The 19581-nt window shown below is 44.0% G+C and overlaps 1 protein-coding gene across 6 annotated transcripts in view; it reads right to left on the reverse strand.

Moving 5' to 3' along the window:
• The window catches only part of LOC135213109 (transmembrane protein 94-like), a 137509-nt gene that overhangs the window by 83274 nt on the left and 34654 nt on the right, over nucleotides 1–19581 (reverse strand). For all 6 annotated transcript variants that reach the window (XM_064246994.1, XM_064246995.1, XM_064246993.1 and 3 more), the window contains exons 4-8: nucleotides 9788–10051; nucleotides 9319–9516; nucleotides 8967–9137; nucleotides 8262–8365; nucleotides 1–24 (exon numbers count right to left, since the gene is read on the reverse strand). In XM_064246994.1, coding sequence (XP_064103064.1) covers nucleotides 1–24; nucleotides 8262–8365; nucleotides 8967–9137; nucleotides 9319–9516; nucleotides 9788–10051 — 761 coding nt within the window. The remainder of the gene's footprint in view (nucleotides 25–8261; nucleotides 8366–8966; nucleotides 9138–9318; nucleotides 9517–9787; nucleotides 10052–19581) is intronic.

Raw genomic sequence — 19581 nt, forward strand, 5'->3', positions numbered from 1 at the left:
TCATCTCCATATAATGATGGGACACTGTAAAGACAGAAAGTAATTTCAAACACTTCCAAGAAATTTACGATTCAAATGAATCATAATCCTATAAAATGGAAAACCACTTATTTACATAAAAAACCTTCCAAAAACTGTTTTTATTAAAAATATTAGCTAAATAAAAACAAAAACAAAATCCCACACTAAAGTGTTACCCATATTCACGAGGGATGCGTACCAGACACCCCCCTGACTAGTTGGAACCCGCGAATAGTTGGAGCCCCTATAAAAATGCTTAAAATGGCCTATTTTGTTAATTAAAACTCAAGAAAACCCAATAAAAAATATTTAAACCTGGTTTTTTAATAGTTTTATCACAAAAAGTGCATTTTATGATGAAATGGATAAAAAAAAAAAAAAGGATTTTGTGGATATTTCTAATAAAAATACCGCAAATATGCAAATTTCCTACGAATAATTGGGGGATATGTTCCAGAGAGACATCAGTGAATGCATGAGTCCACGAATCCGGAGAACGTGAATACAGGGGCCCCATTGTATATGTATATTTAAACCATATACAAGTTCTACCCTTTGAATATACAGATGATTTCTTACATTGATAATAATATACCAACATTCCTTATTCACATGACATTCAATATATATGCAGACCCCTTTTACATCAGACTATCAGACAGAGAACCTAAAATAACAATTTGTCAGAAATTGTACTTTTCCTAACTATACAAACCTGAGGTCCTTTAACAATAGGAAGGTACTTAGCGGCAGCTGAACCGGTCGTAAGCTTCGAACAAGGGGGTTTGGTAGTTATCTACTTGTTCAGCAGTTGGCGGTCAGCCCGACTACGAGGAGAGGAGTCACTTTGCTTTAGGCCCAGGAAACGCAGAGTGAGGGGTAGCATGAGGTGGTACTATATGTAAAGGACCTCAGGTTTGTATAGTTAGGAAAAATACAATTTCCGACAAATTGTTATTTGTTCTAATACGTATATATACTCTCGGTCCTTTAACAATAGGAAGACTCACTTCTTGGTGGGTGGAATCTGAGTCTTATGAACAGACTGGTGTTCGTCCTACCTTGGTTCCCTCCCTGATCGGGGTGTGCACCGCAGGATCAGTGGTCAGACTTCTGGACCAAATTTATAAGCAAAAGACAAGAACTAGTTCCTACTTCAAGAGCCAAAATGAAGTCATGGTTTTGTCTCTTGTTGGCTTCCACTTTCCCCCCTTGTTGGGGAGTGGCGGATAAACACTCCTATCCCTACTGAAAGGAATAGGATGGAGCTCAGTTGTGTAGCTTACCTGCATCGGCCTCCTGTTCAGCGTAGTGACAACCGCCGCCCTCTGCCCACAGGTAGAGGAGAAGAACGAAGGAGGAAGAGAAGCCAGTCACACTCTCTTTCACTCATCCATTCATGCATTCATGCAATCACACAAGGATGCGATGCTGTTCTGTCCGCTCAGGTGCTGGGTAGACTACACAACTTGTTGAGCAGCCACCACGGGTCCCAAGGAAAAAGTGTCCAAGTACCTGTGGGTAATATCCCGAAAGTAGAAAGAAATGAAGGTGGTCTGGTTGGCCCAAACCCCTGCCTTCAGAACCCGTGCCAGGGAGAAGTTCTTGCGGAACACAAGGGTTGGACCAATACCTCTGACTTCGTGGGCTCTCAGACGAAGGGTACGGGTGTTGTCACTACCATCCGCGTCGTATGCCCTCCTGATCACCTCACACAGCCAGAGAGAAAGTGTTCTTCGAAACTTCTTTCTTGGTAACCCTGGTGCTAACGAAGAGGTGTCGACACTCAGGCCTGAGGTGCCGAGTTCTCTTCAGATAGCGCCTGGGTGGTTCTGTCCGACTCGGACACTCTTCTTCATTGTCCGTATCTGGCATCCCAAACCTATGAGTTTTCGTCAGTCTTTCCTTATTCATCTCTGTTCTTGGACGAGGAGTAGAGGAGAGGAGTCTGGAGTCCGGAACGCCCGTCGGACGAGATCTCTTAACAGGAAGAAAATCGTCCTTTCTCCTCGGAAGGTCCTTTTTCTCAATACTCCTACTAATGAGGAAATCTGTTCCTGCATTTTAAGTAGGATGTCCGTCGCAGTTTCTTCCTTTTCTTTCTCATTAATAAGAGAATGCGCTCTGGAAGGCGTAGGAGATCGAGACATTGTCCTCTTGGCTCTTTTCCTCTCGTAGGGAGAATCGTCCAGGAAATGTTCCGGGCTCGAGTCCAGCGTCGGAGCTTTCCAACTCCTCTTGATCGGACGCGACAGTTCGTCGGAAGTCCATCCACTTCTGCGAGGAGACGAATCGGATGACGAAAAGCACTCTTTTAGGATGCCTTTCCTATGGCGATCCTTGGCAGTTTGGGACGCTACAGATTCTGCCGAGGGGACGCCTGACCGGTGGGGATTCTCCGTAACCTCCGTATGACTGTCGACATTCCTTCTCCTCTGGGCCTGGGAGCTTGGAAGAGGTCTAGGTCTGGGAGCGAGACAGAGCCAATCAGACGCACCCTCCACTACACTGGGGACACTTATGTCACTTTCCACAGTCTTACCTTTAAGAGCTTGCATTTCAAGCTCCATCCTCCTTAATGCGGTCTTCAGATTTGCAATCTCCGCAGCAGAACTTGCAACATCTGCTACGGGAGAGGTTGATACTGCATGTGAGGAAGCAATTAATTGGGGGTTAGTTATACTAACTGGCTCGTTAGAGCGAGATCTACTCATGCTTCTAGAGACAGCCTTTCTAACCCTATCTCTCTCTAGTTTCCTTAAATAGGAATCTAGGTTCTTCCATCCTTCCTCATCCATATTCACACATTCATTACAAGTGTTATTTCTAGTGCATTTATACCCCCTACACTTCTTGCATACCTTGTAAGGATCTAACGACACTTTCGGTAGCCTCACCAAACAACCCTCATTCACACATCTTCTAACTTCGCAGCTAGAATCAGACATTTTTGAGCAAAATCCGAAGCAAAATCCAAAAAACGTTCCACAAAAGCGTATGCCAAACCACAGATCCAAATACGTCACCATTAGACAGTCCAGAAGATCAACGGCGATGAAAAAAACAAAAATCCAGTCAGGAGATACCAACAACGATGTTACCAGTATGGCCGACAAAGAAAATCTGTTTAGAAAATGGGAATGGTTCCTATTCCTGCCACCCAGCGGCAGTGGCGGTAGATCACCTGACCTACCTGTAGCGTGTGCCGCGAAATTTGAATTTCTGTCGGTGAAGACTGAGTCTATAGCTAAGTATATATCTGCCAGGGAAGTTGAATGTATAAAACCAGAGGTTCTCCAACAGGAGCTGCGGCAGAGACACCCCCGGAGTTAGCCTAGCTAGCTCCGGGTTAACCTGTTTGGGCGGCAGAGGGTCCTCTGAAGGCACATAGAATGAATGAATGAATGAATTTATAAAATTTGTGGCCATTTGCCACGTGCCGGAACTAAAGGCCATTCAGCGCATATATACAAACTGGATATATTTACTAATACAAGATACACTTATATAATTAAATCAAATTCATATTAAAATACTCAATTAAATATCATAAAACAAATGGATTTCCTTAAGAAATTTAAAAATCTCCTCTGTGGGAGCACCCTCTCCTAAAATATCTGACAAAGGTTTGTTGGTGAAACTAAACCGACGTCTATGATTAAAATAAAGAGGACAGTCAACAAATATATGCCTCACTGTAATGCCAACATTACAATTGGAGTATTGAGGAACCTGCCTCTCTGCTCCACTAATTAAAAGATACCTGTGTGTTAAAAACGTATGCCCTATACGCAGGCACGTTAAAACTATACTAGATCATCTATCCATCCCAACAGAAGGTGACCAGGGATCAACAGAAGGTCTGATCGATTTCAGCTTTAAATTACTATTTAAGTTGGACCAGTGATTCTGCCACTTAGTCCTACAAAATGATTTAATAAAAAGTTTAAAATCTTCATAGGGAACCCTCACAGAGTGGGAAGCCCGAGAGGAAGCTGCCTGCTTAGCGGCTGTATCAGCCAGCTCGTTACCAGGAATTCCCACATGCGAGGGAACCCAACAAAACTTCACACTGATGTGTTTTCGAGAATGCAGGAGGACCAGCCAATCCTGCACCTACTGAACGAGTTGATTAGATGACATCAACTTCTGGAGTGCAGCTGGGGAACTCTGGGAATCACAATAAATAACATACGAGTCCCCAGTGCTACCTGCACTAAAAATAAATTTCAAAACGGTAAAAATAGCATAAATCTCAGCATTAAAAATAGAGAACTTCATAGGGAGGCTTTGTTTAATGGTTCTCTCACCGACGATGACAGAACATCCAACTCCATTTGCTGATTTTGACCCATCTGTATATACAGCAATCGAGTTACTATGCTCAGAAACATGGGCCAAGAAGCTACTTTTAAGCTGAACACTTGAGCTGATCTTTTTGTTGTCTCTAACTTGGCAAATATCTAAAGGAGGCCTACACCAAGGAAGGAATTTAGAAAATGTAGTTTCCATAACCAGTGGAGGAATAAGGCCTACCTCTCTCGCACTGATGTTTAATCTAACTTCAAGGGGCTTAGGCAATGTAGGTTTAGTTGGTGCTCTGTCAACAGGATGTTTTATATACTTAAAATTTGGATTAGATTGTGAGGTTAGTGCTCGTGACAAATATCAGAGACCCTGTTCCTCCCTCCGAATGAAAAGAGGAGGAAAACCAGAGTCTACATAAAGGCTCTCAACAGGAGACGTTTTAAAAGCACCTGTACAAATACGCAATACCATATTGTGTACTACATCCAGCTTGCCCAAAGTCTTACATGCCAAGCCATAAATCTGAGATCCATAATCAATCTTACTTAAGCATAGGGCCTGATAAATTCTTAATAAAGTGGTACGGTCAGCTCCAAAAATTCAGGTTACTAACAACTTTAAGAATATTGCAACGTTGTTTAACATTTACTGCAGTCTCAATTATATGTTCAGAAAAGTCAATTTTTTGTCAAAAATAATTCCTAAATATCTGACTTCATCTTCATACAACAAGATAGAACCTTCTAAAAATAAGGTTGGAATCTCTTCCCTTCTTCGTGTTCTACAAAAACTTATAGCTTTAGTTTTCTCAGCAGAAAATTTGAAACCTTTACTATTAGCCCAGGTAGTAGCAGCATTAATTGCAATCTGAATTTTAGTACAAACTTCAACTGCAGTAGCTCTACTACACATAACAACAATATCATCCGCGAATGCTTGACCAGTTACTCCAACAGGGAGATGTTCAAGTAAACCATTAATGGCAACATTAAAAAAGGTTAGACTAAGCACACACTCTTGTGGAATGCCTTCTTCCTGAAGATACTCTGATGAGAAGGTAGACCCAATTCTAACTTTAAGGTACCGGTCAGACAGGAAGTCTTTGGCAAAATTAAACATATTGCCACCAATACGCCATTCAACCAGCTGCATTACAATCCCTCCAGGTAGTATCAAATGCTTTTTCCAGATCAAAGAACACAACAATGGTTTGATTTTGGACTGCAAAAGCATTCTGAATCTCACGTGTGAGACATAATAAGGGGTCCAAAGTACTTCTATTCTTGCCAAATGCCAAATTGCCTCTTCGACAACAAGCTCTTTGTTTCTAATACCCATACCAGATGAAAATTCACCATTCGTTCATAAATCTTAAAGACACAGCTGGTAAGAGCAATAGGTCTATAACTTTTAGGATGACTAGGGTCCTTTCCAGGTTTCAAAAAAGGAACTATAACAGTTTTTCCACGACTTTTATGAAGTCCCTGAGCACCAGAATTTGTTTAAAACATCAACAAAGAATTTGTTTTGACTCTAGAGGTAAATGAGAAATCATTGCATAAATAATATCATCTTCTTCAGGTGATGTTGGAGAAGACAAAGATAAGGCATATTTGAATTCGACAATATTAAATGGAAGGTTATATGCCTCAGAGTTAGAACAAACAGGCGGATTAACTATAGTCGTGTTTCTAATATTGCGAAATTCAGGGGAGTAGTGACTGGGGCTTGAAATGCTTGAAAAGTACTGAGCAAAGGCCTCTGCCACCTCTCTTGCATCCGATATAACTACCAAGTTGATTTTCAAAATTGGTAAAGGAGCAGGGGAAAATTTCCTTAGTAATTTACGGATTCTATCCCAAACTAGAGAAAGTGGCGAGTTATACTTTAATTCTGATATGTTCCTAATGAAGGACTCCCTCCTTGCTTCTTTAAAGACTTGCTTTTGTTTGGCAAGGTTTTTCTTGTAAATTATTCTATTAACCAAGACAGGACGCCTTCGATATTGCTTGTAACTAGCTCTTGCAATTTTCCTAGTCAAGGCACATTTACTATTCCACCAAGGTACCAGTGGACGACGGGGTTTCCCTGATGTTTTAGGAATTGACGTCATTGCCCCTCCAATCATTACACTAGCGAGATATTCATAGGCAGCCGAGGGGCAAGGAAATTCATTGGCCTTACGATTGACTTTAGTAGACTTTTCGTACAGCTGCCAATCTGCCTCCTTTATCTTCCATTTGGGTAAAGATGGGGAGGGTGTATTTTGTACATATTTAAGATGGATGGGATAGTGGTCGCTCCCATAGAGATTTTCATCCAATGACCACTTATAGTCTAATCGTAATGACGACGAACATATTGTAATATCAATTGCTGAACTGGGGTTATGGGCTACATCAAACCTTGTAGGAGAACTGTCGTTCATTAAAACTACATCATTATAATCTAACAATCTTTCAATTATAAGCCCACGGTGATCACACCTACCTTCCCCCCACAAAGTATGTTTTGCATTGAAATCCTCCATCAGAATGAAAGGCTGAGGTAGTTGGTCTAAAAGTGATTGCAAATCTTCAACCTCTAATTGTCTCTTGGATTGCTAGCTCTGTCCACCAATCGAGCTTCTAGGCCAGGTTCTACATAAAGTGAGCACAGTGACCCATTTGTTGATGAAAATCTGTGTTGCACAAGCTTGCAGTATCGAGTCTAATTAGATAACTTTTTGTGGTAATGACTTGGCCGCAATAATACATGTGCCACCATGAGCACGTTCACCTACAGGTGGTGGAGATCTGTGAAAAATAAAGTTCTGTCCACAGTTACGAGAAACATTACCAAGTTTGGTCTCTTGCAAACAAAGGGCAGCTAAATTATGCTCCATGAAAAGGACCAGGACCTGTTCTCTGTTTGAATGGAAACCTCGTATGTTCCACTGACATAGAGCATTTATTTACTATTAGATTATTTTTTTTTTTTTTTTACTTTTTGGACTTGGATTGGGCTGGTCCGGAAAGACTTGGTCTTGGTCTTTGTTTCATAGAGGAACTTGGCAGATCCTCAAGAGACCTGCTATTTCCTCTCTTGGGAACCCTACTATGGTGTGGGGATATAGGTGGAGATGATGATGGAGTACGGGGTCTCTTATTTATAAGAGGCACCGTCTCTGCAGCGTGCACCTGAGCCTTATGAGGTGCACTGAACAAGGTGTCATTCTGGGCTTCTACATCAGACGCCCGAGAGACCTCCCAGAAGCCCAGAGGAGGCCCATCGGGAGGGGACAAAGGAGCCTTCTTGGATGAAGGCGGAGATGCTAAATGTACTTTGGGCACAGAAGGGGATAGCTGAAGCTTTGGCTTTGAAGTTGGCATCCTAGATTGATCTTTTTTATTTGATTTTCCAATTTTCACTACATCACTATATTGAGGTCTTGGGAATAAAAGTCTTTTTGCATGGAACCGGCAGCATCCTCTGCACAGGAGGCAGGTCCAGGGGAGAGCTCTTGGGACACCATAATCACTTGCAAAATTCACTGAGAATGAAATACAAAACACAGATACGTACTTACGCAGGCTTTGTACATTCACACTGAGTAAAAGAAAAAGATAAACAGCCTTCACGAAGTGAAGAAAACAGAGCATACGACTGAAGCAGGCAGAGAGGCGAGCAACACGTCCATCCACTAGCGCAGCCAAAAGCAAAGTGACTCCTCTCCTCGCAGTCGAGCTGACCGGCAACTGCCGGACAAGTAGTTAACTACCGAACCCCCTTGTTCGAAGCTTACGACCGGTTCAGCTGCCGCTAAGTACCTTCCTATTGTTAAAGGACAGAGGGTTTGTATACGTATCGGAACAAATAATAAATTTGAACATTATTGAACTCTGAAGACTATCTGACTTCTTCTGTAAGTACACTACCATTAAGGTACATACCTGGATGAGAGATTATTGTGTGCTCTGTTTTTGAGGAAAAACACCTTTTCTGCTGTCGGGTTTGGCCAGGACAGGACCCCCTTCTTGTCAACGCAACATAGATTCTGGAAGTGTAATTAAGTATAGAAAAGTTACATATCAGAAAGGAAGAAAAGGAACATGAAATTAATGAACAGATACAGGGAACACTAGAATACCAAGTGGATGATGAAGACAGAGCATATCGAAAGACAACTTTCTGCGTAGTATTATTGTGAGGCCATAAGTATAACGTGTAAAAAGATATTTTGACTGATAAAGCAGAAGAATTAAAACCTGAACACACTAATGAATGAAGTCAGTTTTTGAGTGGAATTAGTAATAATATTTTGTAAAAGCAATGAAATCTTCAACACTAACTACATTGCTCTGCAGAGAATGGAATTATGAACAAAGCCTGATTACTGAGAGCTGCAAGGAATGTTATGTACCTATGCTGCTCGTTCTTCTCACCGATTTCATAATTAAAGAAGCAGATGGGGAAGGAAAAGAAAGCAGCAGGATTTCAGCAGGACCTTTGGTGTTGCACTGTTACAGGCGATGATAACGATGATGCTACAGCATCCAAATAAACTATGTTCTTTCAACATACCGGTCCTTCAGTTGCATAGAATATAGACTGCTCAAAAAAAATATATATATAATCTTTAAAAATTCAACTCTTACTGTGACAGATGCCAATACATGAAGAATATTTGCCGTCCTGATGGGTGACGGTTCCTTTCCCAGCATTGTCAGAACAAAGTGACAGCGTAATTCGGACCATTTCATAGAAAGTTCCGAGAGTTGCAGAGCTTCTAGTTCAGCTTCTTCAAAGGGGTCTTCCAAAGGGTCACTCTGTGGAAAGAAACGGGTGGCTTCAATGTCTATATTCCAGCAAATTCTCCTTCATAGATGAATTACGAACACAAGTCAATATAAATTACATGTGCATCTGCGCTCATATTTGCTCTCAAATTAGGAAATACTTCACGACACTTTTTCCTCAAAAGTATTCTAGACTTAAACTTCAACAAACCTGCAAATTCTTGGCATGGTGGTACATTGTCAGAATGCGAGCTATGCCCAGCCAATTGAGCAACACCCATGTCACGGGCAAGCCCAATGGAATCAAGGGTAACGCAACAGAAACTGGGCTTATTAAGAGGACTTCAGTCCAGTCGCCTACCCAGCTGCTATAATGAAAACGAAGCGTGTTGATAACTAGGATAAGAACCTGTAAAAAAGAAAATAAAAGTTTTCAATAATTATGTCCTATATGTAAATCTATCATTTCTTCCATGTACCAATGACATTTCTCAGGTAACACCCCACTGTACAAGGGGCATATAATAAAGATAAAGGGACCGTACTTGATGTGGAAAAACATCAAAATGCCATATACGTATAGGGTTCTAAAATCTAGAAAATCTTGAACCATATGAACATTTAAAGCCAGAACAAAGAAAAACACAAAAACCAAGATGAAGACAAGATTCCTAACATACCACAGATATAGGAAGGATTATAGTTTCCATTGCCCAGCAGAAGAGTTTGACTCGCTGCTTGTTGAACACAGTCACGGGTCGATTGAGACCTTCCATTAGAGCTATTCTCAAGTTTGTGATGTACGGTGTTTCCAAAAGTAGGTAAGGACTAGGTTTAAGAGGCATGCGGGCTTTCGGGGAGCTGAAGCCCTCACCAACGTCATCCAGACTGGGTGAATATATGTCCCCCATTTGAAGTTCAACCATGTTGCTGCATACTGTGTCCTGTAAAGGAATAACATGGTAAGTGATAATTAGATAAGGTATAATACTTCTAAAGGCTTAAAAAAATCTCAGGCGATTTAATTAACACCTACAAACCAAGCAAGTTCGAGACAGGAACCTAACTCTAAAGATGTTCCAAAATGCTTCTCAAAGTTCAACTTGTTCCAGTCTTATCTATCAAAGGAGTCTATCAAAGGAAGAGGTCAATACCTTACTAAATCTTTGCAATATACAAAAATAACAATGTCGAAAATTGTATTTTTCCTAACTATACAAACCTCAGGTCCTTTAACAATAGGAATGTAACTTGTGGCAGCTGGAACTGGTCGTAAGCTTCGAACAAGGGAATTCGGTAGCTAACTGCTTGTCCGACAGTCAGCGCACTTTGCGACTGGGAGGTGAAGAATCACTTTGCTTGAGGCCCAGGAAAAACAGAGTGAGGGGTGGCATGAGGTGGGACTATGTGTAAAGGACCTCAGGTTTGTATAGTTAGGAAAAATACAATTTTCGACAAATTGTTATTTGTTCTGATACGCAATACAAACCATTGGTCCTTTAACAATAGGAAGACTCACTTCTTGGTGGGTGGAATCTGAGTCAATGAACAGACTGGTGTTCGTCCAACCTAGGTTCCCTCCCTGGTCGTAAGAGCAGTGGGAGGGATCCTAGCCTCTGCCCAATGATCGGGGTATGTACCGCAGCATCAATGGTCAGACCTCTGGACCCAAGTAATAAGAGGGAGGCCAGCGTACCTCTTAAGGGGACCGTCCGCTATGGCGGATGACATGTCAACTTGAAAAAATAAAAAAATAGAGTTATTACTTGTATCTATGCAGAAACATGCCGTGCATGCTTTCCGAAGTTTCAGCCAATTATTTTTACAAATAATGAAGATATAGCGGTTTTTAAATGATGACGTCATCGTAACTGCGTCGTCTGTATGATTGAGTTTGACAGAATCATTTTTGCGTGTTTATTTTTGCATATATACAGGGATTTTTTCAGATTTTTTTTGAGATTCTCATACATCTGGTAGCAATGGAAGGTAGTGTGAGTTGAGGCCTGGTCAGAGCGGCTATTTATAGGCGAGAGCCGCGAGACTCAGAGAATGACTCAGTTACGCCACAGACGTCAAAGGAGTTACATGCACTGCGTCACTTGCGTTTGGTCACTAGCTATTTACGTTGTTTTTATAACTTCTTAGTGAACTTATAGCAATGCCGAAGTTACCTAAGATCAAGAAGGCTTCTCAGCAACTAAGGCTAGCAAAATAGCAATGCCGAAGTTACCCAAGATCAAGAAGGCTTCTCAGCAACTAAGGCTAGCAAAATTAGCGAAGGCTAGGAGTGTGCTGAAAGAAAAACACGAAAATTCATTGTTATCAGCGCCCTCATTGTCTTGATGTCTCGCTGTCAACATCAGTCTGGTGTCACGCTGAGGGTATTAATACCACTTATAGGGGTAGGACCAGGATCCTTGTTGTAGAAATCAACAATAAAAGTACTAATAAAGTAATTATAATAATGTTGTTTTCACTTTTATAAGAAAAAAGCGAAATTTACATAGCAAATCTTTGGGAGCTCATAACTCAAAAACATACTTATGCGCATGTCGGTAACCATTACTCGGTTATTTATTATCCAATTTTGGAGAGAAAGATATCATTGGAAAGAGGAATAAAAATCCCATAATTCTGTGTGACAGAATTTTGATCTCTCTTTCTTTTTTTTTTAGAATTTTTTGAGTGTCTAGACTAAAAAAAAAAAAAAAAAATTCAGAAAAAAAAGCAAAAACAAAAATCAAAATTCTGTCACACAGAATTGTTCCGTATATAAAGAAGTGTTTATGGTATGATTTTCAATACAACTGATATCATATAGTTGGAGAAATCTCTACTTATTTTTTTTTTTATAAATCACAATTTTTGTTAATAAAACTAAAAGTTTTTGCTCAAATGACTTGAAATTTTTATATGATGAAGGTATTATATATATCTAAAACATATATGAAAATTATCTATTTTGCGTAATAAATAAAAAAAATAGACATCATAGCGGACGGTACCCTTAAAACTAGCAAGCAAGAACTTGTTCCTATTGCAAGAGGCAATATGAAGTCATGGGTTTGTCTCTTGCTGGCTTCCACTCCCCCCACCTTGTTGAGGGAAGTGGTGGATAATCACTCCTATCCCTAATGAAAGGGATAGGATGGAGCTCGGTCGAGTAGCTTACCTGCATCGGTCTCCTGTTCCAGCGTAGTGACGACCGCGTCCCTCTGCCCACAGGTAGAGGGGGAGAAAAAGATGAGGAAGAGAAGCCAGTCTCACACTCATTCATTCATCCATTCATGCAGTCACACAAGGATGCGATGTTGTACTGTCCGCTCGGGTGCTGGGTAAGCTACACAACCTGTTGAGCAGCCACCACGGGTCCCAAGGAAAAAGTGTCCAAGGACCTGAGGGCTATATCCCGAAGGTAGAAGGAGGTGAAGGTGGTCTGGTTGGTCCAGACCCCCGCCTTCAGGACCTGCGGCACGGAGAAGTTCTTGTGGAACGCAAGGGAAGGACCAATGCCTCTGACTTCGTGGGCTCTTGGACGAAGGGTACGGATGTCGTCGCTACCATCAGCTTCGTGCGCCCTCCTGATCACCTCACGCAGCCAGAAAGAAAGAGTGTTCTTGGATACTTCTTTCTTGGTCACCCCAGTGCTAACGAAGAGGCGTTGACACTCAGGCCTGAGGTGCTGAGTTTTCTTCAGATAGCGCCGTAGCGCCCTAACAGGACAAAGCAGCATCTCATCCGCATCGTTGTCGGTGAAGTCCAATAGGGAAGGGATTGTGAATGACTCGAACCGGTCGTCAGGGACCGAAGGATTCCGAGTCTTCGCTACGAAGTTCGGGACGAAATCGAGCGTCACAGATCCCCATCCCCTGGTATGCTTGACATCGAAGGAAAGACCATGAAGTTCCCCTACTCTCTTTGCTGATACCAGGGCCAGCAAGAAGAGGGTCTTGAGGGTCAGATCCCTGTCTGACGACTCTCGGAGATCGCGAACAAGTTCGAGATATCCACTCCCATCAGTTTCATGAGTAGGGCCAAGGCGGCCCTGTATCCTTCGACTGTGGGGACGGGGAGAGGAGCTTCTCTCGGCGAAGAAAAACGAGGAAATCCGCTACCTGCTGAAGAGTGGCTCTGAGAGGAGATAGACCCCGTCTACGACACCAACCACAGAGGACGGCCCACTTTCCCTGGTACACAGCTGCAGAGGACTATCTGATACACCCAGCCATCTCTGTTGCTGCTCGGCGAGAAAAGCCTCTCGCTAGCAAGAGATGGTGGATAACACCCAGCCGTGAAAATGAAGGGACTGGACTGACTGGTGGTACCGTTCCACATGTGGCTGGCAGAGAAGGTTGTGCCAAGGGGGAATCTCTCTCTCTGCTTCCGCAAGCAGAGCCAGCAGGTCCGGATACCAAATGGCCTGAGGCCATTTGGGAGCCACAAGGATCATCCAGAGATTCGGGGTGACCAGCGCTCTGCTGATCACCTTGCGAATCAGACAGAACGGGGGAAAGGCGTAGACGAAGAGGTTGTCCCACGGGTGTTGAAGAGCGTCCTCTGCAGCTGCCCATGGGTCCGGCACAGCCGAGTAGAAAACCTGAAGTTTCCTGTTGTGCCGGGTGGCGAACAGATCTACAACTGGACGCCCCCACAGCTTGAAGAGCCTTTCCGCCACATCTGGGTGTAGGGACCATTCGGTCCCTATCACCTGATCCTGACGGCTGAGCTTGTCTGCTTGCCTGGAATGTAGCGATCTGACAGCTCTACTGAGTGTGCCACAGCCCACTCGTGCACCTGCAACGCCAACTGGTGCAACGGGAGGGACACTAGGCCCCCGTTTGTTGACGTATGCCACTACTGTGGTGTTGTCGCACATCAACACCACCGAGTGTCCCATCAGACGGTCCTGGAACTCTTGGAGAGCGAGAAACGCTGCCTTGAGCGCCAGTACGTTGATGTGAAGGAGCTTGTCGTGATGATCCCACACGCCTGCAGTCAGCAACTCCTCCAGGTGTGCGCCCCATCCCTCGGTTGACGCGTCTGAAAACAGCAACATCTCCGGGGGGGAGTGCGGAGAGGCACTCCTCTTACGAGGTTCCTGTCGTCCAGCCACCAGGCTAGGTCCTGCCTCCCCTCCTCCGTGAGGGACACAGGGAAGTACGGCGGGTCTCTTGCCTGTGACCAACTCTCCTTTAGTCTCCACTGGAGAGACTGCAGGAGAAGACACCCGTGAGGGACTAACTTCTCGAGTGACAACAGGTGGCCGATCACGACCTGCCACTGAATTTGAATTTATAAATTTTGTGGCCATTTGCCACGCGCCGGAGCCAGAGGCCATTCAGCGCATATATATCAACAAGATATATTTACTAAAAAAGGTATACATAATTAATCCAAATTATTAAAATAAACTTCATATTAAAATACTCAATTAAATATCATAAAAACAAATGGATTTCCTTAAGAAATTTAAAAATCTCTTCTACGGGAGCACCCTCTCCTAAAATATCTGACAAAGGTTTGTTGGTGAAACCAAACCGACGTCTATGATTAAAATAAAGAGGACAGTCAACAAATATATGCCTCACTGTAATGCCAACATTACAATTGGAGCATTGAGGAACCTGCCTCTCTGCTCCACTAGTTAAAAGATACCGGTGAGTTAAAAACGTATGCCCTATACGCAGGCACGTTAAAACTATACTAGATCTTCTATCCATCCCAACAGAAGGGGACCAGGGATGAACAGAAGGTCTGATCGATTTCAGCTTTAAATTACTATTCAAGTTGGACCAGTGATTCTGCCATTTAGTCCTACAAAATGATTTAATAAAAAGTTTAAAATCTTCACAGGGAACCCTCACAGAGTGGGAAGCCCGGGAGGAAGCTGCCTGCTTAGCGGCTGTATCAGCCAGCTCGTTACCACGAATTCCCACATACGAGGGAACCCAACAAAACTTCACACCGATGCGTTTTCGAGAATGCAGGAGGACCAGCCAAATCCTGCACCTCTTGGACGAGTTGATTAGATGGCGTTCCAACTTCTGGAGATGCAGCTAGGGAACTCCTGGGAATCACAATAAATAATATAAGTGTCCCCAGTGCTACCTGTACTAAAAATAAATTTCAAAACGCAAAAATAGCAAAAATCTCTGCATTAAAAATTGAGAATTTAATAGGGAGGCTTTTTGTAATTGTTCTCTCACCGACGATGACAGAACATCCAACTCCATTTGCTGATTTTGATCCATCTGTATATACAGCAATCGAGTTACTATGCTCAGAAACATGGGCCAAGAAGCTACTTTTAAGCTGAACACTTGAGCTGATCTTTTTGTTGTCTCTAACTTGGCAAATATCTAAAGGAGGCCTACACCAAGGAGGGAATTTAGAAAATGTAGTTTCCATAACCAGTGGAGGAATAAGGCCTACCTCTCTCGCACTTATGTTTAATCTAACTTCAAGGGGCTTAGGCAATGTAGGTTTAGTTGGTGCTCTGTCAACAGGATGTTTTATATACTTAAAATTTGGATTAGATTGAGAGGTTAGTGCTCTTGACAAATATCGGAGACCTTGTTCCTCCCTCCGAATGAAAAGAGGAAGAAAACCAGAGTCTACATAAAGGCTCTCAACAGGAGACGTTTTAAAAGCACCTGTACAAATACGCAATGCCATATTGTGTACTACATCCAGCTTACCTAACAAGGTCTTACATGCAGAGCCATAAAGCTGAGATCCATAATCAATCTTACTCAAGCATAGTGCCTGATAAATTCTTAATAAAGTAGTACGGTCGGCTCCAAAATTCAGGTTACTAACAACTTTAAGAATATTGCACCGCTGTTTAACATTTACTACAGTCTCATTTCTGGGCTCAGCTCGTGTCGCTGCGCGAAATATCCTTTAATCTATTATTTCTAGGGTAAATGTACTAACACATACCAGAGAATAAATAAAATAAAGAAAAAGGTCAGTATAACTGACTCGCTCACCCTCCAGGAGGGTGTCGGTATGAACACTAGGCGAGTGAGACCACTACCACGAGCCAAATTGCCAATAGAAATCTCCCACTACAAATCCCTCCAAGAGAGCCGACCCACAGAGTGAGCAGCTCGTACTACTACTACTCCATCCCATGCTGCCGACTGCTGCGCCTCTGGTGGACATCCTTTCAAGTTAGCACCCACGAGTCGGTTGTGATATTTTTCCTCTCTGTGTTTTTTGTGCCCTTTCATTGGATTTTCTATTATGGAGCGTGCAGCTATCGCAGCAGCTAAGTTAAGTACTCAGTATTTACGGTTAGTTGGTTTTTTCCGGCCCTGAGACAGTATTTGCCGTTTTTTAGGTATAAATACGATCTCGGGGTCGGAAGCATGGCAGCATGGTTCTGCCTCGTGATGGGCTCGTTCTTGGTCTCCCATACCTAGAACATCCCCTTATTTATCTTCGCTCTTTATGATTATCCGCTTTACTTAGGGTACGGTCTACTCAGGTTTGTCATGCATGCATGTATTTACCTTACGTAGGCTTCTTCTATCCAGACCCTAGTCCAGGTTCTTAGTATCGGCCTCTGACTAGCTTTGAGTGGTAGACTTGCCTTCGGGTTAGTCGCACACTCCTGGATTTTTTTTCTCCTGCTATATTGTTTTCTTTCTTTCATTTATTTATTTATATAAACTGTGTATTTTATTATTGTTAGGTTAGTTAGGCGTCTGGCTTAGCCTAGGTCCTGGCTCTTTGAGCCTATTCTACCGCTCATCAGTTCGGTTGCTTCCCTATAGCATCTCTCTGATCAGTTGGTTCGGCCCAGTGGGCTTATTTGCCTCCGCTTTTTTCAGTTCAGTATGCTTCCCGATAGCATTTCCCTGATCAGTGGTTGTTCCTAGGCTTAGTTGTCGTTTTTGGTCTTACCGCCTCGTGGTCACTTCGTGATCACGGGCCAGCCAGACGCCTGTCCAGTCATTCTTCCCCCCCCTCCCGCTCTTCCATAGAGCTCGGGGGCGGGTGGGCGGTCTGTCTGCCCATGCCTCGCTCCTCATACCCGAGCCTGCCTCCCTCTCTCCCCTCAGGCGGAGGGCTAGGGAGTCGGGACAGACCCCAGACTGTCTCGACCTCTCCGGCTTCTCGGTCCGGCCGGTTGGTACGGAGTGGGGGGTACTGGCCTTGCCCACCCTCCGCGCTACCTTGTCGCTCCGGGGCTAGCTTGAGCCTGTATGTCTTCTCGCTCTTTCCCATCTTACTAGGGCTCCTTCCTGATCGGAGTCCTGGTATCCAGCGGAAAGTTGTTAGTCCACCCAGTAGGGTGGACCGGAGCATACAGTGGGTTCTCTACTAACCTTACCGTTTTTGCTGAGTTACTACACTCCGCTACGCACTGGACTTAGTCCGGTTTGCTTGTGTGTTAGGTTTTAAGTTATCTTTTAAGTTTATCTTAAGAACCTTAAACCATCCCCCTCCCTTACATATCTTACCGGATCTCTCCGGGATTATAGCCTATTCAGGCGATGCAGGGAGGGGTTATGCCCAAATTTTTTCCGAGCTCCGGCATGCATCGGAGCTCTTCTGTCCTTTAGACTGTAAGTGATGTTTTTTAAGATACTCATGTGTCTCCCCACTACAGGCCACCAACTGTGAGCATCCGGGATGTTCCGCCACACTTCAGGACCCTTGTGGACACGAAGTTTGCCGTCCCATGCTCCATGCGCGACTCCGCTCCGGGGACATTCCAGTCTGGGTTAACCATGAAACGTGTACCATATGTTACGATCTGGTGATGCCAGCGGCTTTTGGAAGGGGTAAGTTTACATCTCCAGTAGCTGCTCCGCTTCTTTTTTAGCGCTTAAGTTTTCATCATATTAACTTAAGGCAATTAATTTAAGTTATACTTTAAGTTTTAGTTTTAAGTGATTCTTAAATCTAAACTACGCCTTCTCTTCCAGGCTCCGGCGGTAAGAGATACCGCACTGGCTACCCTGCGGGCCTGGGTCGGCGGTTTGGGCGGTTTTGGGAAAAAACGCCGCCAAGGGACAGCCCTACATCCTAGAGAAGCGGTTGGCATTACTAATCTTCCCCGGAGGCAAGGCGACAGGATGGACGTCGACCCGGTAGAAGCGGATCCGACTATCGCCTTCATCCAACAACAAGCTGGCCACCTCATTAACTGAGCAGGACCAGGATATCTCTACGGAAGTCGCGACCCTAGATATTAATGTTGAACCTATGGTAGGTATAGACGACCTGTTGGTCGAGGTAGGTACGGTGGACACCCAAGGGTCACCCTTTGGGCGTAATGTTTCTTCTACTCCTGCAACCTTCTCCATCCTTCCAAGGCTTTACGGGTGACGAAATATATTCTCCCTCCTGGTGCTTCGGTTAGACCTAAGGTCAAGTCTAAGGTGATGACTTTGACTAAGACGTCGTCGTCGTCTAAAGAAGACGACTTCGGGCTTAATCATCCTCCTCCCGTAAGTCTCCGGCTGGGAATAACCGGAGGCATTCCAGGTGTAAAGCTTTCTAAGCTCCAGGCTCTAAGTCCTCGAGGAGTAAATCCCTCCAGAGAGAGATTCTCGCACTCCGCAGAATCACCATTTTCCGTTCCCTACCTTTGGTTTCCGATTCAGTAGCCTCCCCTCCACCTCCGCAGCAGCCCCGGCTTTGGACTCCAATGCTGGCCTGTTGCAACAGGTGGGTGAACCTGGTTTTGGGTTCCTTAAAGAGTAGCATGGGGGAGCAAATGATCTCTCGTCTGTCGGTACAGGGAGTTTACATTTCCCATGACTCCAGTCTAGGCCTGGGCTGAGAGGAAAGCTCCTCTAGCCTCTCCCTCCCACTGTCCAACACGAGTGGATCCCATAACCTTTCCTCCGTAATGACTCACTACCTCAGTTTCTCTATGAAACAATCCGTGGAGAGTAGCGTCCATACCCCCCTTCCCACTTCCAGGACGGGTCTCATCTCTATCCGGAATTTGGGACTCGAAGAATAGAGGACTTCGAGTTCTTCCCGGAAGACCTCCAGCCTCCGTTCATAGGCTACGCAAGGCTTACGCCGTCGGCTATGGTGCGGGACGATAAGGTACCTAAGGAGACAGTCCTCTACTCACGAGACCAGGCTCAGAGAGAATGGCTCAGGTGTTTAGAGGACATGGATTGTTCTAACACCAAGATACAACCATTTAAGAGTCCCTTTACCATTTTTACAATGGATGAGAGTACCCCGCTCCCGTTCCTAACCAAGATCGCGAGGTCGACCATCCCAGCGGCCCAGAAGGGGGAACCTATACCGCAGTTGAAGGAAGCGGATCCCACTTCTCCGTTGCTCCCCTCAGTTGGAGAATTGTGGGAAGACTTGCCGAATACATTCTCAGCTGGCAAACTCAAACCGGACTGTGCTATGGAGCAGTTTGGTGAAAAGCTACCCAGGCTCCCAGATAGCCTTATTCAGGCTGAGTTTGATGCAAAATCGCGTCTAG

This window comes from Macrobrachium nipponense, chromosome 42, assembly GCF_015104395.2.
Source record: "Macrobrachium nipponense isolate FS-2020 chromosome 42, ASM1510439v2, whole genome shotgun sequence".
Lineage (NCBI taxonomy): Eukaryota > Metazoa > Arthropoda > Malacostraca > Decapoda > Palaemonidae > Macrobrachium > Macrobrachium nipponense.